The sequence below is a fragment of the Saprolegnia diclina genome (assembly GCF_000281045.1).
Source record: "Saprolegnia diclina VS20 unplaced genomic scaffold supercont1.22, whole genome shotgun sequence".
NCBI lineage: Eukaryota > Oomycota > Saprolegniomycetes > Saprolegniales > Saprolegniaceae > Saprolegnia > Saprolegnia diclina.
The window spans coordinates 206737-233552 of record NW_008246089.1 but is presented as its reverse complement, the minus strand read 5'-3'; the positions used below and the strand labels follow the sequence as shown (position 1 = coordinate 233552).

At 57.5% G+C, this 26816-nt stretch overlaps 13 protein-coding genes across 16 annotated transcripts; 7 read left to right on the top strand and 6 right to left on the bottom strand.

The window, feature by feature from the left end:
- Window positions 1-1827: 1827 nt before the first annotated feature.
- SDRG_07598 (hypothetical protein) lies at window positions 1828-3291 on the top strand. The gene has a single exon (XM_008613443.1). It carries the CDS (start codon window positions 1861-1863, stop codon window positions 3214-3216), a length of 1356 nt encoding a protein of 451 aa, XP_008611665.1. The 5' UTR covers window positions 1828-1860; the 3' UTR covers window positions 3217-3291.
- Window positions 3292-3445: 154 nt separating this feature from the next.
- On the top strand, window positions 3446-3922 carry SDRG_07597 (hypothetical protein; the record flags this gene model as incomplete). The annotated part of the gene is made up of 1 exon (XM_008613442.1): window positions 3446-3922. The coding sequence occupies one exon, from the start codon at window positions 3446-3448 to the stop codon at window positions 3920-3922; it is 477 nt and encodes a 158-aa protein (XP_008611664.1).
- A 1-nt stretch (window position 3923) lies between these two features.
- SDRG_07596 (hypothetical protein) lies at window positions 3924-5677 on the bottom strand. The gene is made up of 2 exons (XM_008613441.1): window positions 5015-5677; window positions 3924-4968 (listed from the first exon to the last, which is right to left on the bottom strand). The coding sequence occupies exons 1-2, from the start codon at window positions 5611-5613 to the stop codon at window positions 3969-3971; spliced, it is 1599 nt and encodes a 532-aa protein (XP_008611663.1). The 5' UTR covers window positions 5614-5677; the 3' UTR covers window positions 3924-3968.
- A 191-nt stretch (window positions 5678-5868) lies between these two features.
- SDRG_07595 (small nuclear ribonucleoprotein B and B') lies at window positions 5869-6802 on the bottom strand. Its single transcript, XM_008613440.1, has 3 exons — window positions 6734-6802; window positions 6255-6684; window positions 5869-6159 (listed from the first exon to the last, which is right to left on the bottom strand). Exons 1-3 carry the CDS (start codon window positions 6734-6736, stop codon window positions 5930-5932), a joined length of 663 nt encoding a protein of 220 aa, XP_008611662.1. The 5' UTR covers window positions 6737-6802; the 3' UTR covers window positions 5869-5929.
- A 592-nt stretch (window positions 6803-7394) lies between these two features.
- SDRG_07594 (hypothetical protein) lies at window positions 7395-8600 on the top strand. The gene is made up of 3 exons (XM_008613439.1): window positions 7395-8125; window positions 8175-8362; window positions 8413-8600. Exons 1-3 carry the CDS (start codon window positions 7448-7450, stop codon window positions 8534-8536), a joined length of 990 nt encoding a protein of 329 aa, XP_008611661.1. The 5' UTR covers window positions 7395-7447; the 3' UTR covers window positions 8537-8600.
- Window positions 8601-9508: 908 nt separating this feature from the next.
- SDRG_07593 (40S ribosomal protein S2) lies at window positions 9509-10499 on the bottom strand. The gene has a single exon (XM_008613438.1). The coding sequence runs from the start codon at window positions 10478-10480 to the stop codon at window positions 9698-9700; it is 783 nt and encodes a 260-aa protein (XP_008611660.1). The 5' UTR covers window positions 10481-10499; the 3' UTR covers window positions 9509-9697.
- Window positions 10500-11390: 891 nt separating this feature from the next.
- SDRG_07592 (hypothetical protein) lies at window positions 11391-14625 on the top strand. Its single transcript, XM_008613437.1, has 11 exons — window positions 11391-11775; window positions 11820-12204; window positions 12248-12321; window positions 12370-12542; window positions 12593-12761; window positions 12809-13172; window positions 13221-13679; window positions 13733-13823; window positions 13878-14012; window positions 14065-14189; window positions 14240-14625. Exons 1-11 carry the CDS (start codon window positions 11417-11419, stop codon window positions 14555-14557), a joined length of 2652 nt encoding a protein of 883 aa, XP_008611659.1. The 5' UTR covers window positions 11391-11416; the 3' UTR covers window positions 14558-14625.
- SDRG_07591 (hypothetical protein) lies at window positions 14466-16612 on the bottom strand. Of its 3 annotated transcripts, none has more exons than XM_008613435.1 (7): window positions 16372-16612; window positions 15927-16329; window positions 15814-15883; window positions 15624-15763; window positions 15180-15575; window positions 14913-15137; window positions 14466-14858 (listed from the first exon to the last, which is right to left on the bottom strand). In XM_008613435.1, the coding sequence occupies exons 1-7, from the start codon at window positions 16554-16556 to the stop codon at window positions 14700-14702; spliced, it is 1578 nt and encodes a 525-aa protein (XP_008611657.1). In that variant the 5' UTR covers window positions 16557-16612; the 3' UTR covers window positions 14466-14699. The 3 variants fall into 3 exon arrangements, with proteins under 3 accessions (XP_008611657.1, XP_008611656.1, XP_008611658.1); XM_008613434.1 differs by having other exon boundaries at window positions 14466-14861; window positions 16372-16609; XM_008613436.1 differs by having other exon boundaries at window positions 15927-16609.
- A 564-nt stretch (window positions 16613-17176) lies between these two features.
- SDRG_07590 (ATP-binding protein) lies at window positions 17177-18625 on the top strand. The gene is made up of 5 exons (XM_008613433.1): window positions 17177-17246; window positions 17288-17820; window positions 17872-17990; window positions 18036-18132; window positions 18180-18625. Exons 1-5 carry the CDS (start codon window positions 17219-17221, stop codon window positions 18435-18437), a joined length of 1035 nt encoding a protein of 344 aa, XP_008611655.1. The 5' UTR covers window positions 17177-17218; the 3' UTR covers window positions 18438-18625.
- A 523-nt stretch (window positions 18626-19148) lies between these two features.
- On the bottom strand, window positions 19149-20108 carry SDRG_07589 (hypothetical protein). The gene has a single exon (XM_008613432.1). It carries the CDS (start codon window positions 20014-20016, stop codon window positions 19198-19200), a length of 819 nt encoding a protein of 272 aa, XP_008611654.1. The 5' UTR covers window positions 20017-20108; the 3' UTR covers window positions 19149-19197.
- A 10-nt stretch (window positions 20109-20118) lies between these two features.
- Window positions 20119-21176, top strand: SDRG_07588 (hypothetical protein). Its single transcript, XM_008613431.1, has 2 exons — window positions 20119-20494; window positions 20544-21176. Exons 1-2 carry the CDS (start codon window positions 20253-20255, stop codon window positions 21088-21090), a joined length of 789 nt encoding a protein of 262 aa, XP_008611653.1. The 5' UTR covers window positions 20119-20252; the 3' UTR covers window positions 21091-21176.
- A 441-nt stretch (window positions 21177-21617) lies between these two features.
- On the top strand, window positions 21618-24596 carry SDRG_07587. 2 transcript variants are annotated; one of them, XM_008613429.1, is made up of 9 exons: window positions 21651-22019; window positions 22065-22196; window positions 22251-22739; window positions 22787-22879; window positions 22931-23140; window positions 23191-23622; window positions 23673-23823; window positions 23878-24366; window positions 24422-24596. In XM_008613429.1, exons 1-9 carry the CDS (start codon window positions 21651-21653, stop codon window positions 24547-24549), a joined length of 2493 nt encoding a protein of 830 aa, XP_008611651.1. In that variant the 3' UTR covers window positions 24550-24596. The 2 variants fall into 2 exon arrangements, with proteins under 2 accessions (XP_008611652.1, XP_008611651.1); XM_008613430.1 differs by having other exon boundaries at window positions 21618-22019; window positions 23191-23823.
- A 386-nt stretch (window positions 24597-24982) lies between these two features.
- Window positions 24983-25804, bottom strand: SDRG_07586 (hypothetical protein; the record flags this gene model as incomplete). Its single annotated transcript, XM_008613428.1, has 3 exons — window positions 24983-25071; window positions 25127-25733; window positions 25787-25804. 3 exons carry the CDS (start codon window positions 25802-25804, stop codon window positions 24983-24985), a joined length of 714 nt encoding a protein of 237 aa, XP_008611650.1.
- Window positions 25805-26816: the final 1012 nt, after the last annotated feature.

Here is a 26816-nt window from a genome sequence, read left to right as displayed (position 1 = left end):
AAAGATTTCGGGATGCAATTGTGGTTTCATGGTATGTGCCTGCACACGCATACTGAGGGTACTGGGGTTTGTTGACAGCCGCTGAGGCAACCAGGCGGCTTCCTTGTTCTGGGCATTCAGTCGCCATTGATGTCGTGCTGACCAATCGCCAGGCAAACCGGTGCAAAGACTACGGGAGAGGAATCGAATATGAAGCTCATCACGTTGCTGGGTCAGCCACTGTTCTAAAACAGAATAGACGCAAAGCAGAGTATACACACTGTTTTGAACCACAAAACAGTATTTGAACCTGAACGATCACCGGTGCGAAACACCACTGCCCGACAGCTCTGCCCGACAGCTCTGCCCGACGCAACTTGGGTTCGTGGCCCCTCCCAAAAGTGTACCAGCATCAGAGGAGTTGTACAGCGTTCGTACTAGGATTCTGGATCGCTTCTCCTACGGAATGGCGATACGATTTTTCGTTTTAGATCTGAAAGGTGCCCGTGGGGACAGGAGAGGTGCCAGAACGATACCGGAATGTCGTGGACATTTTGCCTGCGGTTCAGCTTCCCGGTCCAGTTGTAATCTCATGATGGCTTCAGCACAAACCACTGCATCGTTGTTCTTCAAGATGTTCAGAGAGTACCTCAACCAAGCTCCGTGGATGATGGTGAACGAGTGCCGTGCGAACACACAGTACTTCCCTCCAGTTGATCGCTCCACGTCCTTGCACTGTGCGCTGCTTGGGGTAAAGTCCGTCTACTGTTCACTGCAAGGAAACTGTCCGCTATGTATTACTGCCGTTGAACCAACGTCGGGCACCAAAATACACTGCAAGGGATCTGTCAACTACGTATTACAACGTGAGCTACAACTAAAGTCAAGTCATTTGTCATTGACGAAGCTTGTACATGAGTGCATAGCCCATCCATGTGATGGTGCCTGCCGAGATTTTCTTTTTGACAAAGTCTGCATGTGATATGTCACCGAATTGGTGTGTCTCGTGCGGGACGGTCCACGGCAACAGGGAACCTGCAAATCATGCCGACCGCTCGCCTGTCGAGACTGCGACACGAGTCGCAAATCCAGCGCCCGGAGGTAGCACAAGGCTTCTACCGCAGCGCGCTTCGTCCCAGCAACATAATCGCGAACTGGTTCGAAGACCGAGTCTTTCTGGGTGCGACCAATCTGTCGGCGCGGCAGGTTTTATTACGTAGCATCCACCCACACCTTGCTCCCACCTGTGAGATGTCCTAGGAGGTTTTGGCTCCGTGTTGCATCGACTTGGTTTCAGTATACCCAGTGGCTGGCTACTCGGCCGTTACTTTGCACTTTTTGACAGTTTCGATTACGGTGCACCAAATGTGGCAATGGATGGCTCGTACACAGCGAGGGCCTTCGTGCATGCAGGAGCTCATCTCGCCGCACTCTCTCTACGTAGATTCTTTGCATACACGCACGCACGCACCGCTCCTCGAGTGTCGGATGAGTGTTCCGTGGCGTCGGGCACATCTCGCACAACGTTTGTAAGGTTGCGTATGCGAGAAGCAGGATATCGATAAAGCATATGGAGCATCACGTGTCTGGCATCGGTCATCGTGTTCTGTCGGCCGTCGTCGTTGTCGATACCAGGACCACGATGCACCGACTCTGCCATGGAGCCGCCTGGTCGGAAACGAATCGCATCAGATCCTGTGGCATATCCCAGCCGGTCACAGCGCCTCCTCCAGCGCAATGTAAACAAGCGACGCTTCCCGCGCCCCTTCAACGGATTCTGTTTTCCAGTTGTTCTGTCTGGGACACGCTGGTGGGTTGATTGCTGCGACGCCAAGGTAGCATTCGTGGTTTCGCTACCGGACTAGCAGAACTAGCAACACCATGGGCACGCCGATCATGGAGCAGAAGAGCGCCAAGCTCATCATTTACGACGATCTGGACGAAGACATCCCGTACCACGTCCTTGACAACATCCAGGAGAACCGCCGGTTTATCTGGTGGGCGCTTCTCTTCCTCAACGGCTCGTGCCTCTGGGCGTACTACTCGTGCTTGTCGGCGCAGACATATTACTCGGCCCGCTTTATCAACTCGACGTTCCAGTTTGAGTACTTGACGACGCCCGTCACGACATGGCCCATGTTTGCAGGCACCTTTTTCCAAGTCATCTTTGGTCTCGACAAGAAGCTCGGTCTCTGGAACCGTGTCCTCATTGGCTACTCGCTCTTCATGCTCTGCGCGCTCGCAGTCATTCTCCAAGACGTCTTTGACGCCGACCCGCAGACCGGAGGGACGATCGTCCTTATCGCTTTCGGCGTCGTCGGCTTTACCAACTCGCTCACCGAGGCGGCCTTTTACGCACTCTCGGCCCTCTTTCCCGAGGCCGCGTTTACGAACGCGATTCAATTGGGCAACGGCGCGTCCGGCATCATCAACATTACGTTCAACACGCTCATCCAGCTCTGCGTCGGCGGCATCAAGCCCGCACCGCAAGACACGGCCAACATCCAGAAGATCTCGTTCTACATTTTCTTCAGCGTCTTCATCGTCGTGTGCTTCCTCGCGGTGTTTACGTTCCACAAGCTGCTGCGGATTCCGAGCGTCCACTACCTCATGGAACGCAACGACCTTGAGACCGCCAAGCGCCACGCCAGCCGCGAGACGCTCTTTGAGATGTGGGGCCGTCTCGGCCGCATCACGCGCGTCATCATGGTCCCGCTCGCAAGTCAGTTTATCATTTATGTGTGCTCGCTCACGGCCTTTCCTGGCATTGGCATCTCGTCTGGGAACCAGCTCGCGGCGCTCCATGGCGCGTCGTGGGCCTCCTGGTACGTCAACGGCGTCCTCCTCTGCTACAACTATGGGGACTTTTTTGGCCGCGTCCTCTCGCCCAAGCTGTACCCGTACTTTTCGCTCGAGTCGTGCTTTACGTGGACGCTCGTTCGGTGGGTTCTCTTTGTCGCGCTGCTCATGGGCCTCCCGGGCAACGGCGCCAACCCCCTCTTTTGCATGGGCGACGCGTACGCGCTCAACGTCTTTTGGCAGCTCTTCATCAACTTTATGCTCGGGCTCTCGACTGGTGTCTTGAGTACAATCACGTTCGGCCTTGGCCCGCGCCTCGTACCTCAAGACGACCGCGAGTCGGCCGGTGCCATCATGTGTCTCGGTCTCTTCCTCGGTATCTCGACCGGCGCCACAATTGGCTGGCGTTTTGGCCAAAACCACTGGCTCGGTGCATAACTTTATTCGCACTGCTGGTTTTATCTGTTCTATCGCTAACACCGACCACAATCGACTATCTATTTAGCTTTTCTATGTTGTCCTGTTGTGCATCGACGCTGTGCTTTGGCTATGGCATGTACCCTAGCCCTGGATGCACATTGCACTTTCGGCGAAAGTGCACTCTCGTATCCGGTCGATCTCCGGTTACGGTTCCCAGGGCGGCCACACATCTGCATCAAACAGGAGCATGCCACTCAAAGGGATCCCGTCCATCTTGCCGCCGACGCTGCTGCACACGCTGGCCTCGATGGGCCACGGTGACGAGCTTCTCATTGCCGACGCCAACTTTCCCGCGTCGTCTCAAGGCCGCGACGTCATCCACATGCAGGGCTCGTCGGCGACCGACGTGCTCGCCGCCGTCCTCTCGCTCCTTCCGCTCGACTCGTTTGCGCAGTACCAAGCGACGGTCATGAAGCAGGTCACGGCGCCGGATGAGGATGCACCGATCGTCCACGAGTTTGCGTCGCTCTTGACGGCGTCGTACCAAGCCGACGGCGCGCGTGCCGCGGCCCAAGTCGAGCGCGTCGACCGCTTTGCCTTTTACGAGCGCGCGAAAGCGACGTACGCGATCGTCGCGACGGGCGAGGTGCGGCTCTATGGCAACATCATCATCAAGAAGGGTGTCATCGGCGGTGACGGCAAGGTCGTCATCCTCTCCAACTAAATGACACAGACGAAACATCCATTGTTGAAATGTAGCACGCTACGCTTTACTTGCAGCCTTCACCGCCGGCGACGACAAGGCACGCCGTCGACGGAAACACCGAGAGGAGGTTGGTGACGATGCCAAAGAGCAGGCAAAGCGCCGCCATTGACAGCGTCACGTTGGCCATGCCACGGTGCGCGCCGCCGTGCGCGCGGAGGTGCTGCGCGGCCGCCTTCTGGCTCGGCAAGAGCACCAGCGTGCCAAGACTCAGCAGCTTCATGGCATACATGATCCCAAACGTCCACGCCACGCGGTCGCGGACAGCTGGCGTGTCCGTGACGACTTGGTCTTGGAAGACGTTGAAGGGGGCGTCGACGACCTTGGACAGCGCGACGGCAAAGGGTTCGGCGAGGTTGCCGACGGTAGTGAGGAGACCATACGTGGCGCCTTCGTGGCCTGCATCGGCGACCTCGACAATGACAAAGCTCGTGACGATGGACCGGACGCCGTCGGGGAGGTGGGCGAGGGCCGGGCCGCCAAGGAAGAACCACTCGCTCCGAATGAAGCCGTAGATGGTGAGGTAGCTCACGCCGCCATCAATGAGGACCACAAAGAGTGACGTGATCAAGATGAGCAGTCGCCAGTCGTGCTGTAGAAAGTAGAGCTTCGTGATGAGCATACCGGCCGCGAGAAGCCAACACGAGAGGATGCAGAAGAGCGCTTCGTTGATCGGCTTGACTTTGGCCCACTCGGACTGCACGACAGCGCCCGGCGTCGCTTCAAAGCTAAAGAAGAACGTGTTGAGGAACTGGAAGATCATGATTTGCCACAGCGCGCGCTGGTGACAAAGCAGATAGAGCTGGTGGCACTTGGTCGCTAGCGACGGCATGCCCAAAGGGATCGTATCGGGGACGCAGCCCGCGATCGGGAGCACGGCGAGAACGACCAGCGAATATGCGCCCATGAGCGCGTTGAACGAGATGCTCCAGTCAAAGTCGCCACCGTACGCGGCTCCGTTGAGCGTGAGGCCGACGACGCCGCTCGCGACGCTGGCAAAGAGCCACCTAGAGAATCATGTGATGCGAAGGATACCGGAAGCGGCAAAGGTACTTGGTGACATACGACAGCGTTTGCGTGTGGCCGCGGACGTCGATGCGCTCGGTGCGCGCGAGCTCGACCATGACGGCGTCGCACGCGACGTCCACCATGACGTACCCGACGGTGGCGCCCATGAGGAGGAGGAGGTACGTGACGCCGTCAAAGGGTGCGTCGTGGTTTTGGATCCGGCGAAGCGACGCGTTGGCAACTGTGCGTATCTGACCGTCGGCGTAGTACGGCGTCTCGGGCGGCAGTAGCGCCATCGTCAGGAGGAAGCCAAAGCAGAGGAGCCAGCCAAGGTAGATGTACGGGCGGCGCCGGTAGCCGCAGATCGGCGCCGAGTCGCTAAGGACACCGACGACGATCTTGAAGCTCCACGCAATGCCGATGAGCGTCTTGGCCGCGCTTACTTGGTACCCGTCCATGTTGAGGTACATGCGGAAGTACGGGTAAATGCACCGCGGAAACGTGCCCATGAGCAGCCCGACGACTGCGTAGTTGGCGACGAGCCCAATGTGGCGCCAATGCAAGAGGACCGGGACGCCATTGGCGTACGCATCACTGTCGTCGGCGTCGGGCTTGACGAGGAGCCCTTCGCGGTCGTCCAACATGGTACGATTGCAGCGTCGGGGTTCGTCGTACCTGCAATGACCACGTAAATTTTGTTCCGTGGCGTTTCAAGGATGGACCTTCTGTGCTACCCAACCAACTAGACGCCGCCGCCGACGAGGGTGTCCAGAGCCCTTGCCTGTCCACGCGGTACCGGTGCGCTACTTCTAACGTCCTCTCGCCGCTCACTCTGGCGGCGAAGACATCACCGGCGCCGCAGTGTGGCGATGCGACCTCCTCATGAGGGACAGCGTATGCACGAAACGAGATGGATACATACATAGTCAAAAGGAGCGCAAACAGTCTTATGAATCTTACTTACTGGCCCGGCGGCGGGCGCATCATCGGGGGCGGGCCCGGGGGGCGCATACCCGGCGGCATCATGCCAGGCGGGGGCACCATGCCCGGCGGCGGCACCATGCCAGGGGGAAGCATGCCCGGGGGCATCATGGGAGGGCGGACGCCCGGCGGCGGCCCACGGGGGAGGCCACCCGGCATGCCCATGGGGGCACCACGGCCGTACGCTTGCGGCTGGGCCTGGGCAGCAACTAGACGAAGAACATTGCATGAGCGCATCGTCCATGATAAAGAGCGCAGCGGGTCGCTATCGACGCGACGCGCAAGATGTACATGTGCAACATACCTTGGCCGGGTTGCAGCATACCGCCGGGACCACCGATGCCACGCATGGGCGCAGCGAGACCCATGGGCACGCCAAGAGGTGCGGCAGGAAGGCCACGGCCCGCGGCGCGCGCCACGCCCGGGCCCATGATGCCGAGACCTTCGGCTTCGTGGGCAGGCGGCGGCGACTCGACCGTGAGCGACACGACGTTTTCACCGCGCAGGAGGACGAGGCCAAGCATACGCTTCTGGACGCGCTCTTCCTTGAGGGACGCGGACGTCGCGTTCTTGACCTTGTTCTTGAGGGTCCGGAACTCCTCGCAGTCGCCAAGGACGAGGTTCATGTGTTTGTCAAAGGCCATGAAGGTCCCGATGAGCACGCGGCCGTCCGCGAGCGTGACCTTCATGCGGTAGTTGATGTAGTTAAGCATCTTACTGCTCTTGTTCATCACCTAGAGAGCGCATGAGCTTCTTCGCCGTCGATGCATGCATGACGCGTACCATGGTCGAAGGAGGCGTCGCAAGGACCCGTGAATACTACTCGCCACCGATTTGGTTTGTACGGTGTGGAAGGAGGCCGGTTGCCATTGGCCAAAATGCGTGGCTTTTCAAAAGATCTCGGCACGCTGATTGGCGCAGCGATGCGCCATCGGATTGGTTTAAAAGCTAAAGATTTCGTGCGCATCTTGACTGCATCCTTGCCGTGGTTGCTCGATGCGATGACAAGTGTTGAGCCCCAGTAGACTGCGGGAAGTTGGAAACCGACGATCGCATTTGCAATTGTACACCCCACGAGAACGAGTGAGCCGTGAGGATGTACACGTAACATTAGCGCCACAGCCACATGGCCCAAGTTCTCTACCGCAGCGACTGCATGGCCGGTTTGAGAGACCCGTAGTACCAGTAGTACCATGGCCCTTGGCGCTGAAAACCATTTTCATTTCTCTTTCTTCTCGTCGTCATTCGAGATGGCATTGCATTCTTGCAGCGCCCTAGGAACTGCGGCGTCGACGAAGCAGGTGGTGTTCGATTCGGATCTTTCCAAATGCGACGCTCTGATTGGTCCAATGCGAACGGCAAACTCAGATTGCCAGTTCGCGCGGCAGCTTGAAATCGGTTATTTCGACCGAATCTCATTCATGTAGTTGGCATTTGTATGAGTCCTAATTAGGCTTTTCCCCGAGGCCTAGTGACAGATATAAATACTTCCCGAGCATGACACCCCATGGGCTCGAAGACGCATCCGTGGCCGGCCTCATTGGCACCGGCGTCCTCTTCGGCGTCATCCACGTCATGACGGGGCCCGACCACCTCAGCGCGCTCGCGACGCTGAGCGCAGGCTCGTCCTGGCGGTCCTTCGCCCTCGGCATGCGCTGGGGCATGGGCCACTCGATCGGGCTCATCCTCATGGCTGTCTTCTTCATCCTCCTCGATGGCAAGCTCAACTTGGATAAGCTCACGATCGTGACGGACGTCATTGTTGGCGTCTTCATGGTCGCGCTGGGCGGCTACGGGCTCTTCAGCGGCCACAAAAAGTACCACGCGACGCTCGCCGAGCTCGACACGAGCAACACGAATTCGGCCAAGAAGCGGTCGTACGAAAAGTGCCCTGACGCCGACTCGTCGAGCGACTCGGAGGTCGATCTCAAGGAGGTCCACTTGGCGCCGATCGGGACGACGTCCGAAGACGAAGCCACGATCGCGTCCAGCACCGGGTCCCCGACCGTGCCCGACATTGACGACGAGATGGAAGAGCTCGACTTGGACGAGATCGAAGGTGCGCTCGAGGCGCAGCTTGAAGAGAAGAGCGCGCTCGTGCACAGTCCGGCGCCAGTCTGCGGCCGCCGGTCGTGCCTGCCCACCATCAACATGGACAACCCCGCGACGCAAAAGGTAAATAAAATGTCCTTGTCTCCCAACGTGGCGACTAAATTCTTTGCAGGCGACCGCGCTCTGCGTCGGCATCGTCCATGGCATCGCAGGTCCCGGCGGCATCCTCGGCGTCCTGCCCGCGGTCGGCCTCCACAACTGGACCAAGTCGATCGCGTACCTCGGGTCATTTTGCGTCACATCGATCCTCATCATGGGCCTCTTTGCCGCCTTTTACGGCGAAGCCACTGCGCAGCTCGGGTACGATTTCAGTGCTTCCAGCTTTCTTTCTCATTCAAGTACGCCTGTAGTCGGCGGTCGGCCCGAATTGCATATGGGATTGCGGTGTTTTCGTCGATGCTTTCGGTGCTCGTGGGCATTCTCTGGATCGTCCTCGTCGCAACCGGCAAGCTTCAGGACTTTTTTGGCGCCTAATTTGTAGATAGATTACTGTGTTTGTGTCCTAATATTATCTCGAGGTCGACTGCCTTGGTCTCCATTGTAATCTCTGGGATGTACTAGCTCTCCAGATTCTAGTCCCGATCACGAAGCGCAATGTACAGCACATTTGGCAACAACAAGCGCAGAGTGTACTCGGGCGATGATCGATGCTAAAGTGGTGCATGGGAGACTACAGCGTGGTACGTCGATGGACACGGCACCGTCGCCCGCATGCACCTACAGGGCTGTCGCGGCTTCGAGGGCTCGAGGGACGACGGACGCAAGGTCGACGGTGCAACTTGCATCATCCCATGGCCGTCTCCGCTACAATACGCGTCTGCCTCCAACAGCCTCACACTGGGCCCTGCCCGAATCGGCTGGTTACTCGGCGTGTGCACCGTCATTCGGTAATGGCCCCATGTGAGGACACTCGGCTTGCGTATTTCGCTGCGGAAGCCAAGGACGACCTCATGCACGGCAACCCCGAGCGCTGGGTGGTCTCTCCGATGAAAGATGTCGACGATTCACTAGACGCTAGCGACGGCGCTAACGTACACGAGGTTGTTGATCTTGATGATCAAGACGTCGCAGCGCGTTGTCTTGCTGTGTCCTGCGGAAATTGGGACCAAGCTTTCGCGGGATTCTGTGATAGCTCGCTCCGTGCGAGGTTTCGATCACACTGATTGACAGTTTAAGGCCGACTAGACATTGTGAAGCCGCTTGGTGCCCCGTTTCTGGCTTGGTGGAAATGACAACCGCCCAACCTTGCAGCGACTGATCCAGTGGGTCGTTGTCGCGACGTTGCTCATGAGGAAGGACCACCATCAGTCGCACGGCCAAAAAGGCTACTGTACTGCATTTCTCTCAGCGTTGCTCGGACGATCTGCCGTTATTAGCGGGAAACATCGCTAAACAGCGGTGCAAGGGCACTGCTGAAGTCGCTGGTTTAGACTGGACATTGAACGCCAGGTTGTGCATCAACAGCTCGATAAATTAGAGTTACAGAGTGGGTCGCCACCTACGCAACTGCAGCCAAACTAGCTTTCCCATTCTGCTTCTCTTCTCTACAAGTCGTCGATGGCGGGGGTCGACACCTACGCACCGTAGCGCTCGTCCGTGCGCTCTCCCCCGTCAATCCTTGAATCTTGTCAAGATTTACTTCTTGGCAATGACCTTCGAGAGGAAGTCGGCGTGCTCCTGGTAGGGGGTCTTGCCGAACTTGTTCTCGACCCAGAGGTCGGGCGTCAAGTACGAGTACGTGTTGCGGAGAGCGTAGTACGTGGCCTTGACGAAGTTACCGAGCGTACGGGTGTGGCCGCGCGCCGACGTGTAGCAATCTTCGATACCAGCCATGCCGAGGAGCTTCTTCGGGGCCGGGGCCGCGCACAAGCCCGTACCACGGGGGGCCGGAATGAGGCGGACGCGGACCGAACCGCACTTGCCCGTGACCTTGTTGCAGACCGTGTGCGGGAGACCCGACATGTTGCCCCAGTAGCCACGGCGGACCGGGACGAGCGACATCTTGGCCTGGACAATGGCACCACGGATGGCGGTGGCGACTTCCTTGGCGCACTTGACGCCGAGGCCGATGTGGCCGGCGTGGTCACCGACGGCGACGAAGGCCTTGAAGCGCGTGCGCTGGCCGGCCGTCGTCTGCTTCTGGACGGGCATGATCTTCATGACTTCGTCCTTCAGGCGGTCCTTGAGGAAGTAGTCGACAATCTCCGACTCCTTGACCGTGAGCGAGTAGAGGAAGATCTGCTCGAGCGATTCGATCTTGCCCTCCTTGACGAGGCGGCCGAGCTTCGTCACGGGGGTCCAGCCCTCCTTGCCTTCGTCACGGCGACCGCGGCCACGGCCACGGGGACCACCGCGGCCACGGGGACCACCGCGACCACGGCCAAAACCACCACGTTGTTGGGGAGCAGCGTCAGCCATCTTTTTACTTGATTTGGACGATAAAATTCAAAGTGATTTCCATCTCCCGCTGCGATTTCCGCCAAGGTAGTTTGCACCAGCCAATTTACCATCGACTTTCCACCAATCAGCTGTCAAACCTTGTTACAAGAACATCATGTCGGATAAGACACTTGTATCCGGAGAGCGCCGCCTCGAGACACCTTGGAGCGATGGCGCGGTGAGGCATGGTGGCTGTGTTCTTGTCGTAACCAAAAAGCATGCATCGCGTACTGCCATAGATGCAATGACCTTGTCGACGGGTACCTTAACTAGTACCGCCAAAATACACTAATGATCGATGATCTTTCCTTGTACTAGAACTGGTTAAAGAGAGCCCACGTCCTCGGTCGTTGATGGTTGCCAGTGTCGTGTTGTAGTCGCGAGCCCGTAATTGTCCTGGCTCTAGTACTGGATGAACGTTTACATTAAAGTAGGAGGCTGGGCTTGCCAAGACGGCAAGAGTTAAAAGCTCGAGGACTTTTCGCGCCAATTTCATGGCACGGATCCACTTTGCCGTTGCCACGATGAGCTCCTCTTGCTTCCAGGCAGCGTCGTTGTTGGAGGACTTGCCGGTTTTTTGCGGTCGCACTGCAATGTGTGTGGACGTCGAAGCTTTGATAGGCTGCTGCTGCAAGTACTGTAGAGCAAGGCGGAGGAGTTGAATGATAGTCGTTGCAGCGGGTTGTAAAGCTTGTCGGTCATGTTCGACCATATGAATGGCTCTGGCATGGCTCTCTGGCATGAGATCGTACGCTACGACTAGTACTCGATCGGAGCCTCCATGGAGTCCTCAGTCCTTCGCTTGGGATTCGAATCAATTTGCTGAATTTTGGATCCGAGTGTTGTGGGTTTGTATCTTTTGTCTTGATTTTTGTATGGAGCAGCTGGCGGCCACTTTTTATTGTTCGACTTGCCATGGAACCCGACGGGCCGCCAAGCAGCCTCCGCGGGCCCTCGGACTCGACGACGTCGACGAAGCGGTCCCAGAGCCGTGACTCCAAGGCCAGCCACTCGTCGAGCTCTCGGCGCATGAGCTTCTTCGGCCGCCCCGTCGAGGTCGACGTGCTGCATGACGCCGAGGTGTGCCAGTCCTTTGAGCTCACGGTCATGGAGGAAGAGAGCAGCCGCGGCAACATCACGTCATTGCGATCGGTCCTCGCCGAGGGCTTCAACCTGCGCGGCCTCACGCGGTCGGGCCTCGTCGTCGCCATGTACGGCTTTCTCGTGACCCTGGCCACCATTATCGTCGCCTTCTCGGTTGTGACGTTCGAAGGGTACATCGATCCTCTCCTTGCTTCCATGGCTCATGTAGCGCTAGGCACGAGATCAACCCGGGCCTCGTCATGGGCGCAGCGCAGACGTTCCTCACCAACAGCGTCGTGATCATCACGTTCCACGGCGTGCACTCGTTCCAGCGCCATCCGAACCCGCTCTTGTACTACCGCGCGGTCATGGACTTGCTCCTCTCGCTGCGCTTCCTCCTCGACCCGCTGTGGATCTACTGGGACTTTTACGACGTCTCGACGCCGCAGTCGTGCCAGTACCTCTCGGGCGTGACCGAGTTCCTCTTCATCGCGGCCGACGCCTGGTTCTTCATGCTCGCGCTCGACCTCATGCTCTCGCTCAACAACCCATTTGGAAGCGTCAAACACAACCGCCGTCGGTACATCATCGGCGTCTACTCGTTCGCCATCGTGCTTTCGGTATCTTCGCATCTTGCGACGTTTGCTCATGCATCGATACTAGTGCTTCATGTCGTTCTTCCCCGAACGCCTCTATGGCATCGCCGAGGGCAAATTTTGCTGGACAAGAGCCAAGCGGTACGTACGTCCTCTTCCGCGCAATCTGTCATACCATCGATGAACTAGATTTGAAAAGGACTATGATCCCGCCACCAACTCGTTCTTCCAGTTCAACTTCTCGACGTGGTCGTCGTTCTTCATCTGGATGGTCGTCTTTTACCTCTTTGCGTTTTACGTGCTCTTTATGGGGCTCAAGCGGCTGCGCCATGGCATCTCCAAGACCATGGAAACGCGCAAAGGTCGAGTAGATTGTCATGACGACATTATCTGTACATGATAGTGTGACTAGGCATGCTCCGTGACGGCGCGCTCAGTATCATTAGCTGGACGGTCTACTGGACGGTTACCTTTACGGTCTACGCCGTCTCGTTCAGTGCAAACGCGCCAGTGAAGGACCTCCGCCCGTCGTCGCTCTTCAAGCTCTACTGCTACGTCGTCGCGGGCCGTGGCATCGTCACGTACGTCGTAATCACGCTATCTTCTCGGTCATGCACCATGAGCGTAGGTATTTCCTGTGGTTTATGATCAACCCCGCCGAAAAGATTTTGCCTACGTGGCTCCAGTTCTCGCAGGCGTCGATCGACATCAACGTGAGCGCGCAGCTCAACACGTCGCTCCAGCAAGACTTGCTCGAGTACACGGTCAAGGGCATGACCCGTGCGATCGAAGAGGCCGACCTCGAGCACAAGTTGCCGTCGCGGCGCCCGACCGCGCAGGGCAGCATCGATGATCCGTCGACGGACCTCCGGCTCACGATCGTGGCCAACGCGCTCCAAGCCTCAACGACGAAGAACCACATTCAGTCGCCGGACGAGCGCAAGGCGCGCCGCCAGACCCTGTCGCATGTCAAGTTTACCTCGTACCGCCCGGTAAAACTGTCGTCTGTGCCAATGGCATGGCTCAATGTTTGATATTAGAGCACCTTTGCGGCACTTCGAGGGCACTTTGACGTCACGACCGAAGACTTTGTCAAGTCGTTCGAGGAAGCGACCAAGCCGAGCATCAGCGAAGGCGCGAGCGGCGCGTTCCTCTTCTTTAGCAAAGACATGCGCTTCATTGTCAAGAGTATGGTCAAAGCCGAGGCGCGGTTCCTCATCAAGATCGCACCCGAGTACGTCGAGTACCTCAAGTCGGAGGAGAAGAGCGTGCTCACGCGCTTCTATGGCTGCTTTCGGATCACGCTGTATGGCAACGACTTTTACTTTGTCGTGATGGAGAACCTCTTTGCGTCGTCGGGCCAAGAGATCCACCACCGCTTCGACATCAAAGGCAGCTGGGTCAACCGCAGCTACCAAAACCCGCGCGAAGGCACCAAGGTCAAGTGCCGGTACTGCTCGATGCAGTTTTACTACACGTCGATCGTCGCCAAAAAGCAGGTACGGAAACCTTCCATACGATCGCCTCTCAAACCAACCGCATCGCTCGGTAGTCGTGCCCCAACATGGCCGGGCCGCATGAGCCCAACGTTGTGCTCAAGGACGACGATCTGCGCACGCGCCTTCGCATTGGTCGCGCGCCAGGTACAATACCTCTTCACTCTATTCAGCGACCCATGCTGATGAACAAACATCTAGGTCGAGCACTCTTTCGCCAGCTCCAAGCCGACTCGCTGTTTCTGTGCTCGCTTGGCATCATGGACTACTCGCTCTTGATCGGCGTCGTCGACGTCGAGTACAAGGTCGATGTGGCCGCCGCGTCCAATGGCAACGGTACGTGCGTCGTCCTGATACACTGAAACATTGAACTTTTGTGTGGGATTAGACAATAGCTCGTCGCTGCACGTGTGCGACACGATCACGGGCCCGGGGTACTACTGCCTCGGTATCATTGACATTTTGCAGACGTGGAACTTTGACAAGAAGCTCGAGCGCTTCATGAAGACCTGGGTATGTCGACTTACGTATATCGAGAGATGTGGAGGTCACTGCTGCTGTAGCTCAAGCGCAGCGACCCCGCGGGCATTTCGGCGATCGAGCCAGAGACATACCAGCGCCGGTTTGAGCAAAAGTGCCGCCAGATCATCATGTTTGCCGACACGGACGTCGATGACGACGACGACGTGGTCGCGAGCCACCACCCGCGCGACGCGCAGAACGCGTACCAGGTCATGGCGCTCTTTGCGAGCAACCAAGCGCTCAAGCCCATCCCGATGATGGGCAGCTCGCCAATGCTCTTCAAAACCAAGTCCGAGTCGCGCCAAGTCGACGTCAACATGACGCCGCACCACAATGATCCCGAGCCCGTGTGGCTCTAGGCCACGTTGTTTTTTCACACAATACATTTTACCAGCACCCCGAATGACAACGCAGCTCGAGGTCGTGCCAGTTCATCGTACACCTTGCACAGTGCAAGGAGCGTCGAGAAGGATCAAGAACGAGGTAGCATTGGCAGAGCAATTAGGACGATGGCGGGTGCATGAGCACGCTCTTGAGCACTTCGACTGACTGGCAAATCTCGTGGTACAAGCTCATATTGGCCTGCGACCGCGGCAAAATTTGCTCCAAGTTGCGGTCGAGCAGCTTGTGCAGCACAACGGGCGCAAGCTGGCGGTCGTCCTTCTAGCATAGGCTCCTTAGATTCTTTCTCACGCAGCATGGCAAATGACGTACGCTGTTGGCCGCGCATTGGAGTGTTAGGACGAGGTCCATGCAGCCCATGAGCACGTCGTTGGTCTTGGACGAGATGGCACGGTCGTCCTTCGAGAGCCGCTGGATGGACGTGGCGACAAGCGACCGCGACTTGTCGTGGGCGGCCGTGAGGAACTGGTGGGCCCACCCAATTTGCTGCGGGTTCAAGCTCGACTCGAGACCGTGCGGCTCCATCAAAAGCGATTCCTACCCAAGAATAGTATCAAGTTGATACAGTCGTGCCCGCACCGGTGTGTGCTGAACCGACTGGAGCCGATGCAGCGCCGCCGCGAGCACGTCGTTGGTCGTGTCGAGGTTGACAATGACCCACGCGTACTGCGACTGAAAATGAACGAGCGCGGGGTAGGTGGTCGACGGGTCGGCGAGGAGCACGAGCGCGCGGTCGTTCATGCGTGCGAGGGCGCTCAGCAACATTTCCTTGCGCTGCAGCAGCGTTGTGACGGCCCGCATCGCAGCAAACGTGCGCTTGGTCACGCCCGCGTCCGAGAGCATCGCTCCTCGATCGACGCCTTCTTCGGGCTTGGGATACACACGCAGGGTTTGGACGGCCGGGGCGCGCGGCACGGCGACCTTGAGCGGTTGCTGCTGCCAGTACAAAAGCGACGGCTGCGGACTCTCGACGAGCTACAGGACACGCATTCATGTGCGCCTTTCTGACCGTCGTCGTCGTACCATGACGGACGTGTCGGGGCAGTTGAGGATCTCCTTGTGGTCGGCGTACGTCACAATGACCTCGTACGAGTGGTCCATGGTCGAGACGGAGCAGACGCGCCCGACGCAGAGCCGGTGCGTGAGCTTGTTGGGGTGCAGCACTAGATGCGACGCGAACTCGTTGGCAATGCGACAAAGAGCGGCGACGCACCTCGCACTTCGGTGCCAATGGCGAGCGGGTGGTAGATCTTGTACGGGAATCGAATGTCGGTCGGAAACTCCTACGCCCATGCGTCGATTCCTCGTATCCTCGGGAGTGTCTACCTTGGTGCGCTGCGCATAGCGGACGACGTTGCGGTACCGGTAGAGCTTTTGCCGTTCTTCGTTGAGGAACGTGGCGCTGAAGCGGCGCGGATGCCCCATCGAGAGGCGGATCGCCGACCATTCGGTGCGCTTGGCCCGCTGGACATGCGCCATGTTCATTTGGCCAAGACAGTCTTGGAACTCGCTGTGCTCGAAGAACGCCTCGTCGATCGCAGCGACAAAGAGCTTGCGTTCGCTTGAGCGGAGGCTGCGGCGCTTGAGCGGTTTTCGCGGCTGCGTGCGCTTTGTGGCTTGCGCCGTCGCCTTCATCGCGGTCTCGCGCTCCCACTCGACCTGCGCGTTGTAATGGTCGGTCAGGATCGCGTAGAGGCCTTCGTCGGTGGCCATGGGCAGCGAGAGGAACCTACGCGACGTGGCATTGCGAGCGATGCGTGCCGATGCCTACCCTTTGTGCATCGCGACGAGCGCTCGGACCATGTCGGACGTCCGCGCCGGTAGCTCGTTCGCGATGGCCGCGATGGCCTCATCGGGCTTGGTCTTCATGAGCTCCATGTTCGCGCGGAAGAGGTGGAAGAAGGCGCGGACGTCGTCATGCGTCCAGCGCGGCCCCAAGCGGTCGGTCCAGCCCATCGTCCGGTATACGGCTTGGAAGAACCTCTCACGCTTTATACTTTGCCGCGTCGCTGATTTGCAAGGTTTGAAATTTCAAAAAAGATATTTGGATATTTTAATAATTTAATTCAATTCCGGAACGTTCCGCGAAAAACAGCGCGAAAAAGGGTCTTTTGTCAGCAATATTCTGCTGATATGCGAATAGTAGCTGGCGACTAGCGTTTATATGAGGTGCTATACCAACGACGTCGATGTAGCGCTCCATGAAGCGTTGTACTGAGGTACTGACCACTATACTACAGACGCCATGATGCATTGTGCGACGATAGCAAGGCCGGGCTTATACCTACGAGACCTGGAGGACGATAAGGACTAGGGTCCGATGCATATGATAGAAAAATACTAGAGCACCTATTAAGCTTAGAGTATACTTGGTGGCTCGCAGAGTGCAGGCGAAGCCGTCGTGGGCTGGCTCGGAAACCCCACGATTTCGGCACCGATCCGGCAACTGGGATTCCGAAGCGACTCGTTTAAACGCAGTACGTTAAACGCCTTTGACGCGATGTTTTACTAAAACGCGTTGGTTTGCGCAATTAACGTGTCAGTCGCCAAGGAGACAAAGAAAGCGGGTTCATGAACAAGTGGCAGGTAGATAATTCCCAAACGACAAGAAGATCAAGATGGACCGCCCGACAGATGCGAACGCTGGTAAGATGGATGGGCATGACGGTATGGACATGGCGGCGTAGGCTGCGTGGGCACGCAGAGCGATCAAGCCGGCAAGGCCAGCGGCTGCGCGGGCTGCCCGAACCAGAACCTCTGCGCGAGCGGCGCGACCAAGCTCCCGGACCCGACGATGGCCCAGGTCAAGAACCACCTCAAGGACATCAAGCACATCATCTTGGTGCTGAGCGGGAAGGGCGGCGTCGGCAAGTCGACCGTGAGTTGCCAGCTCGCGTTTGGCCTCGCCGGCATGGGGCACCAGGTCGGGCTCCTCGACGTGGACATTACAGGCCCGAGCGTCCCCCGCATGCTGGGCCTGAGCGGCCAAGAGGTGCATCAGAGCAACGACGGCTGGTCGCCCGTGTACGTTGACGACAACCTCGGTGTCATGTCGATTGGCTTTATGCTGCCCAACCAAGACGACGCGATCATTTGGCGCGGCCCGAAGAAGAGCGGCCTCATCAAGCAGTTTTTGACCGACGTGACGTGGGGCGAGCTCGACTACCTCATCATCGACACGCCGCCGGGGACGTCGGACGAACACATTAGCATTGTCCAGGTACGTACACTCTACCTGTGGCGCCATCATCGACACTTGGCTTGGCACTAGTACATGAAGGAGACCAAGATTGACGGTGCGGTGGTCGTCACGACGCCGCAAGAGGTGGCGATGGCCGACGTGCGCAAAGAACTCAACTTTTGCCGCAAGACCAACCTCCCCATCCTCGGGTACGGATGTCGTTGGTCGCCGGATCGTGCTCAGCCTTCTCGTAGTGTCGTTGAGAACATGGCGGGCATCCAGCAGACGCTCGACCAAGTCAAGTTTGTCAACCCCGCGACGTCGTCGGACGACACGGCGCACTTTCTTCAGGTAGCGAGACAGGTTGCGGTTAGGTTATCACTCGCGCGCTTCTTTAGGTGTTGCGCGAGAAGGCGCCCGAGCTCCTCCCGTACGCGGTCCAACTCCAAGTGTTTCCGCCAGCGTCGGGAGGCGGCGAAGCCATGGCGAGTGCATTCAACGTGCCGTTCCTTGGTCGTTTGCCGTTAGACGCCAACCTCACGCAAGCGTGCGAGCAAGGCGTGAGCTTCCTCGAAGCCTACCCCAAGTCGAGTGCGGCGACAGCGTTCGATGCCATCGTCAAGCGCGTTATTGCCGAAGCCGACAAGCGTGCGTAAGCCAGCAACGCAGCCTTCTTGCCTTGAGATGGACCTGCCATGTCCATGTGCCGTACATTAAACATCTGGCTTCAAACAAGGAGCGTTTGCACCCTTAACCGTGTGCAATATGTACACGAAGACTCGTAGCACTGTCGATCAACGACGCTCGAGGCTCCCACTACTTGCTGACACAACGCGCTATTTGAAGCACCTCGAGCAAGTTCACCTCGCAAACGTTGTTCCTACGAGGTGGTGGCGCCCGTCCAGGAGGAATCGCCAAGACAGTCCGCGTGGCAATGCGGAGGGTGTGGACGGAGACAGCGGCGTCGTCCTCGACCGTCAGCGTCCCCTGCTGCGACGGCACCGAGAGAGCGCCCACCTGCGAAATCTCGTACAATCGGGACTCTAGTTTCGTCGCGTTCTCGTTGACTTGCACCCAAAGCTCGTACTGAACGCCAACGCAGTGGAGATGCCCGCGGTTTCACACATCGTCTTGCTCCTTCACGCATGCTCGTCGACAACGCAGTTTGGTGTCATTGTCGAGGAATCGGGTAAGGGTACACTCAATGATGCTGTCGCTACGGCTTGGATGTGTGGTGCATTTAAGCCGATGAAACACAAGGAAGGGTTTCGCTTGTGCCCATCCTTGGCCCAGCTACCCCGTGCGTCCGACCGAAACCATGCGCGGTGCATCCTTCAATACGATTCTGCTGCTACTAGTGCATTGGGTAGCAACAAAAGAAGTGAAATGCGAGTTTTGGAGTTGATGCACCGCGACCTAGTTGTGGCAGCTGCGATGTGCTTGTCGGAGCACCCGACCAAGGTCCACAGCGCACACGTCGTGCATGCCTGAGGGAATCTCGTCTCCGTGTGGAATAGCGAGCAAATGGCGCGTGTCGATACGAAGAATGTACTGCTTCATGTCGTCATCGACCGTCAGAGACCCTTGCTGCGACGGAAGGGGCAGATCGCCCACCTGCGAGATCTCAAATAGCTTGTACGCGAGCGTCGACGCGTTCTCGTTGACTTTCATCAAAAGCACGTACTTGACGCCAACGTAGTGGGACCACCAGTTGCCCGCGGCTTCAAGCCCAGTCCACGTCTGATAGTGGCCGACCACAACCGCCAACGTTACCCACTCGCTGCATCGACGCAGCACGCGCGGTGGTCCTTCATCGAGCGTCGGCGGTGGGCCTCGGTTGAGCGTATTGTAAAATGGACCGTAGGTCGCATCAGCCTGCATCATCTTGATGCCTTGGCCTCGCGACGCCGTGAACGAGCCACTCGAGTTTACTTCATCGCCGTCGCCTGTAGCCTGGAGGAACGCGTACTCGAAATTTCCGATGACCGTCTCGTGCGCACACGATGCAACGTCCGTAATGATAACGTCACCGTCGACGAGGTCCACAAAGCGCAAGCGAAAGGGCGCTTCCTCGTCGTCCTCAAAGTAGGCGTTGAAGAGGTCGACCGAGACACCAGAGAGGACGACGAACGGCTCGTGGCATGTCGTAAAGTGGTGTAGTAGCTGCTCAAAGGAGACGGCCTCAAAGGCCGCCGTGATAGACTCGAGCGTTGGGACGGGAGCGTCGTCTTGCATGGTTGGCCAACCCGGAAAAAGCTGACGTGGAATGACGGGCTTTGACGACTTGGTGACCTGTCGCTCTGATCCTAACGGACTATTTTTTCTTTGGAATCGCTTCCCGTTTTCTCATTCTGGACAGGTCCGTGTGTTCGTCCTGGGAAGCGACGTTGCCCAGCTTTGCCCAGTTGCTCTTTGTACACTCAAAGACTCAACGGCGCCACATTGCGAGTGTGTGGAGGTATCATTTTACGATGCACAACCCCGCACTCGCCACTTCAGTTGCAACGCTCGAGTCTATCACGGCGGCCTTTGAGGCCGTCTCCTTTGAGCAGCTACTACACCACTTCACGACGTGCCACGAGCCGTTCGTCGTCCTCTCTGGTGTCTCGGTCGACCTCTTCAACGCCTACTTTGAGGACGACGAGGAAGCTCCCTTTCGCTTGCGCTTTGTGGACCTCGTCGACGGTGACGTTATCATTACGGATGTTGCATCGTGTGAGCACGAGAAGTTCACCCGCCGTTTCGAGTACGCGCTTCTCCAGGCTTCAGGCTTCAGGCAAGGAGCTTGAATCGATTGGCTCGTTCACGGCGTCACGCGGCCAAGGCATCAAGAAGAAGCAGGCCGACGCGACGTTTGGGCCACGGCGCCGCACGCTCAACCGAGGCCCACCGCCGACGCTCGATGAAGGACCACCGCGCGTGCTGCGTAAGCTCAAGAGCTGGGTGACGCTGGCTGTCGAGGTTGGCCACTATCAGACGTGGAATGGGCTTGAAGCCGCGGGCAACTGGTGGTCCCACTACGTTGGCGTCAAGTACGTGCTTTTGATGAAAGTCAACGAGAACGCGACGACGTTGGAGTACCGATTGCACAAGATTTCGCAGATCGGCGACCTCCCGGTGCCGTCGCAGCAAGGAACGCTGACGGTCGAGGACGACGCAGCTGCAGGTGATCACATCCTCCGCTTCGACACGCGCGTCGTTTTGGCGATTCCTCCTGGACTGCCGTTGCCCTCTGGAATGAACGACGTTTGCAACGTGAGCTTGCTCGACCTGCTCCAAGAAACAAATGATGGCATGATCAGCGAGTAGCTACTAGATACGATCTCAAGCACGTCGTAGTTTTAAGTTGAAGGTGCAGCTTGGAGGTCCTCTTTGATATACCAGCGCTATACTCACCAAGGGTTGATCGTCTGAAGCATCGCAATCATGAGAGCAAACTTGAACGTTGACGTGTACGACACTGTATTCAACGCTGAGAAAATTGACACCACGGTGTTTGTGTGACCGCTTCCGCCACGAAGACAACGCCAGACAAAGGGAGGCCGTACTCCCAAACACCGGCGTGTGTACTACGAGGCAAATAGGGAGGTGACAGCTAAGCTACGTCTACTGGCTGCTGCCAAAGATTGTACAGTCTCACATCAACGGGCTTCTCCCGTAGGACTAAACGTGCAAACACACATCGCCTTGTCCCGGCCTAGTGGTGTTGACGTGGGCTAGGCTCACACCCAGTGCCCCACCACTGCATGCGACCAACGGTCACAGTTTGTCGACAGAAAGCGATGGACGCCATCTCTAGTTAATCTGTGACTTTCGACTAACTACGAAACGCTTCGTTTCACGCGCTTCATTTTGGTCGATTAAGCCATATGTCGGGGAAGCCCCCGCCGCTCTCGGAGGAGGCCAAGGCGTCGCTCAAATCCTTTGCCCGGTCGTCGAACACACTGGATTCGTCAGCGATAGCATCGGCCGTAGCTCCGCGCTCGCCATCGATGGCGTCTCTTCTGCCGAGCGAGGTCCCAACTACCTCGGCTTGTGAGGCGAGTGGGGACGCCCGCCTTGAAGAGAAGGATCGCGTCATCGTGCTCTTGAACGAGACCGCGAAAGCCTTTCAGATTGAAGTCGGCGCGCTCACACAAGAGGTGGCTCGGCTCACGTCGCAGCTGGACCAGCGCGACTTGACGATCCAAGGTCTTGAGCGAGAGCTGCGAGATACCGCGGCGTCCACGTCCGACCAGGTCCTCGTCAGCATCGAGACTACTGTCCTGCAATGCCCGCTGTAGGTCAAAGCCTCGAGCGCGTTTCGCGCGCAGCTCCTTTTGCAGCAGTCGATTGTGGACGAACTCAAGGCGCAAATGGCCACGTCCGAAGCCGACTTTGACAGTCTGCGGACCGCGTTCGAGGCCAAAGACACGGTAGAATGCAAACCACTTGGCTCTTAATTTTTGTTTGATCGCATGGCGTTGTAGGCGTGTGCAGGGCATCTCGCGGCTGTCGCCGAGGCCGAGACGCAGCGCACGAGTCTGCAGACCGAGATCGACCGTCTCCACGTCCTATTGCGTCGGTATGAAAAAGCGCAGGCCGATCGCGAGGCCCAGAAACCGATATTGGCCGATGCATGCTTGTCGGCGCGAGATTACTCGGAGAATCAACTCATTTCGCTGCGCGACGACGCTATCTCGGCCAAAGCAAAGGAGCTCGCGCTGGTGACGGCCGCCAACGACGCTTTACGGGCTCAGCTTGATGCAGTCGAAGCCGAGGTCGACCAGCTGCAGAGCACGCTCAGTGCAAAGGAGATGGAGTTTTACCGCAGTACACGCAAGATTGAAAAGCTTGAGCGCCACGTGACGTCACTCGAGGCGAATGCCAAGCAGGCACAAGGCCGCGAGTTTGCGATCGAGCTCAGCACAAAGCAAAACACCCAGCTGCTGCAGTGTCTGCAAGCCCAAGAGGCTAAAGTACGTGCCAAAATGCATATTTTGCGGCGTTAAAGCCGCGTGCATAGACGGAAGCGCTGCAAGCCGAGGTTGCGGCGTTGACTCTGGACCTCCAGCATGCAAAGGAAGCTTCGTCGTCGCTCAAGACCGCGTCGGTGGCCGTACGAGCCATGCCAAAATCGAGCTCGAGGATGGTAGCATGTTGAAGCTAGGTCGAGATCGAGCTCCAGCTCAAGAGCAAGTCGGTGGAGCGGCAGTCGTCGTCGCTCGCGAGTACGCTGGAGAAGGTTCAGAGAGAGCGTGAAAAGTTCCGACTCGAATTGACGGAGCTCCGGCACGCGACGCGTCTCGAGGTCGAGTCGATTCAAGAGGAGCTCGTTCTTCGACGCAACAAGCAATATGAGCTCACGCTCAAGCTTCAAGTCGTCGCAAAAGTATGTTTTGTCACTTTGATGGACGCATGGCGGTGTAGGAACGCGAGTCGGAAGTGCACGAACTTCGTCACGCTGTCGAGACCACACGCGAGACGCTCGATGCCACAAGCGCGCGCATGCTCCACGTCGAACGCTTGTACAACGACGCGCAGCGGTGGAAAGAGGACACGAAAGGCGTGCTGGACCGCGTCCAGGCGGCATACGAGGCACTTCAAAAACAGTATACAACCGACACGACCGAGCTCGCACAGCACCAAAGTGCACTGGAAGCACAAGTGCGCGAACTTCAAAGCTACATTGAAAAACTGCATAAAGACGCCCAAGATGCCGTGGTGGCCACGAAGGCGCATGCTCACGAGCTTGAGAGCGCGAATGCCGAGAAGCATCAGCTGCTTGATCGTATCCACCGCCTCGTGGCCGAGACGAACCGCGAGACGAAGTTGCGCGTGAGCACCGAAATGGACTACAAGGTTCGCGCACGTCACGTTCACTTGCACTTGTAATCCATTCAACATGAAAGGTCCTGCAAGAACAACTCAACCGTATGCAGCACGAGTCCTCGACAGTGCTGCAAAGTTGCCATCGTGACCATGCGGCGCTCATTGAGAAGATGCAGCACCTCGAGGCGCAGCTCGACCAACTTCGTAGCGAGTGCTTGCTCGAACAAAAAGGTATATATCAGTTTTGCGTCACCTCGTTGGTCCCATAGCTTCAAACTTATGCAGGGAAAAGCAAGCTCTTGTACCTTGCGTACGTGGCACCGGCCAGCAGTGAAATCAACTTGAGCGACTGCTGGGTTTCGGATGCCGAGCTGCCGTACATCGCTGCCTACGTCAGTCGCACGGCCACCGAGAAAGGCTCTGCCATTGGCAAAATCGACTTGCGCGCCAACCGCGTGACGGACGCTGGGGTGCCGTCGCTCGTGGCGCTTCTAAAAGCCCCAGGCATAGCCAAGGTGCTTCTCCAAGACAACTACATTTCGCCCCAGGGCCTGCGCTCGCTCGCGGCTGGCATCCAAGATCTTGGCTACAGCGTCGTCGTGTCGGACCGGGGCGTCATCGAAGGGTCGCTGCCCGAGGCAACCACGACACTGCTCGTCGACGTGAGCAACAACACCAAGGATGCGGGCCTGCTCGTTCACCACCCTCAAGTTCCGGGGCTGCCCACGATGAGCAAATCGAAATTGAAAAAGATTACCAAGCCAACGATACGAGGTACTACAAGTGCATATCTATCCAACCGCTCATGAATATTGTCGTGGTGCGATAGATCCACTCGAGAATATTTACGGCGTCGACCTTGTGCAGTCCCTCCTGGAGCGACGCAAGGAGTCCTCGAAAGGCGGCGGCAGTCCTCGGCATCTCTCCCCCCGAGCGTCATCTCTCCCAAAGCTCTAGTACACTGTTGCGGTAGTCCATTCATATACCGTTGTGTCGTTGTGAAAAGTGGTCTTGATTGGACAAGAATTTACAAGCATATGTGCGCCCTTACGCCTTTACCTCATGCCGAAGTGCCACGTCATACCCACCCATAGAGTGCTTTGAAAAGTGAACGTCTCGAATCTGCGTCAACACCCAACCTCCGCTGCGCTGCGGTGGGCAGACTATTGTGCAGGCCGTGCCTTGGCGAGAGCGAGCCCACGTCTTTTACGTCATCAGAAGTTCAGGCGTAGGAGAGTTGGAATAACCAACCGCCTCTTTGTCGACAGAGACATTGTAGGATTGATATTTTGACACACCGTGGAGGGCGAGTCTAATTGCCTCTTGTTTTGTGACATTTTGGTTTTGTGTTGCAGCGTTTTTAGAAATATACCAACTATTCTGCGGGCTGCTACTTGGACAAGATATCATGGGCGCCTTCCAGCACACGAAGAAGGTTCACGTTGCAGAAGTCGTGCATGTTCGCCGGCGACGCCTCGCCTGGAGGAATTTCAAGCAGCGCGCGTATCGAAACGGAGAGTCGGACCCTTTGTACCGGCGACGTCGCCCAGCTTCACGGTCCCGCGTCGGGACGCCGGCGGGAGATCACCCACCTGCGAGATCTCGTGCAATTGGTATTCCAGTTTTGTCGCCTTCTTGTCGGCTTGCATCAAAAGCACGTACTTGACGCCGACGTAGTTGGACCACCAATTGCCTGCGACGAGAAGCCCATTCCACGCCTGATAGTGGCCGACCTCAACCGCCAGCGTCACCCACTCGCTGCATCGACGCAGCACGCGCGGTGGTTCTTCATCGAGCGTCGGCGGTGGGCCTCGGTTGAGCGTGCGGCGCCGTGGGCCAAACGTCGCGTCGGCCTGCTTCTTCTTGATGCCTTGGCCGCGTGACGCCGTGAACGAGCGACTCTTACGCACCTCCGTGCCGTTTCCTGACGCCTGGAGAAACGCGTACTCGAAATTGCCGATGAAATTCTCGTGCGCCTCCGACGGAAAGTCCGTAATGATGATGCTGCCGTTGACGAGGTCGACAAAGCGCAGCGTGACCGGAGCGTCTTCGTCGTCTTCAAAGTAGGCGTTGAAGAGCTCGATCGAGACACCAGATATCACCACAAATGGTTGGCGGGAAGTCTTCAAGTGGTGTCGTAGCTGCTCAAAGGAGACGGTGTCAAAGGCTGCGTGATGGACTCGAGCGTTGGGACGGGAGTGTTGTCTTGCATGGCTCTCCAACCCGCAGAATCAAAAATGTGAAAAGATGGAATGCGCTTTGTCGACGTTGTGGCCTGTCGCTCTGACCGAGATGCGAACGAACGGTCTACTTTATCTTAAAAATTGTATGTCGTTTTCATCTTTCGGACAGCCCAGGCTGTTCCTCAACTTCGTCGCGTTTTTTCAGCTGCGCTTTTGCACCCCAGACTTGGTGCCCTGGACTGAACGGCGCCACATTGCGAGCGTGTAGAGATGTATCATTTTACGTTTTCCGCAGAGCACGCAAGATGACACTTTCGTGACGGGAGCAGCGACAGGAGTCGCATGGCTTCGCTTGAATCGATCACAGTAGCCTTCAACGCCATATCGGGCAATGAGCGCCTACATCCCTTGGCGACACGCAGCTTGGACGACAATAAAGCCGCATCAGTTCGTTTTCGTCTCGTCGACCTCGCGAATGGCGACGTTATCGCTTTCATCTGCTTGTTGTCATCACAGACTGCACGCCGTGTGCACATGACGTATGGGCGTCGTCAACTCATGCTGCGAGCCAAGTGCCACATAAATAGGCGAAATCTAAATCGCTTGTCTTCATCCTCGTCGTTTTTCAAGAGCGCGTTGTACGTCGCAGAGATGCCACATCTCAGTGTATGCGCAGTACCACGAAGATAACGCAGAGAATGCGGACACATGTATCTATCTGTGCACCAGTACAGATCGATCGTGCCGGTGGTTGGGATCCTTGTATGTCCAAGTGCCACGTCATACCTTTCAAATCCACTGCTTTTCGAAATCGAATCTCAGAGGCGAATCAATTTTCGCGGGATCATGTTGAAGCGCGTCTGCCGGCGCGCGACCACCTCGCCCGGCCTGCCTCGCGTCGTTCTCCGTGGCATCCTACTGATGCTACGCGACATCCTCGCCTGGCTCAACGCGCTGCCATCGCCGACGTTGCCACCCGAGCTTGTCGCTCTATGTGACCTCGGCGCCGTCATCCACCCCGCCGACCATTGGCCAGTCGTT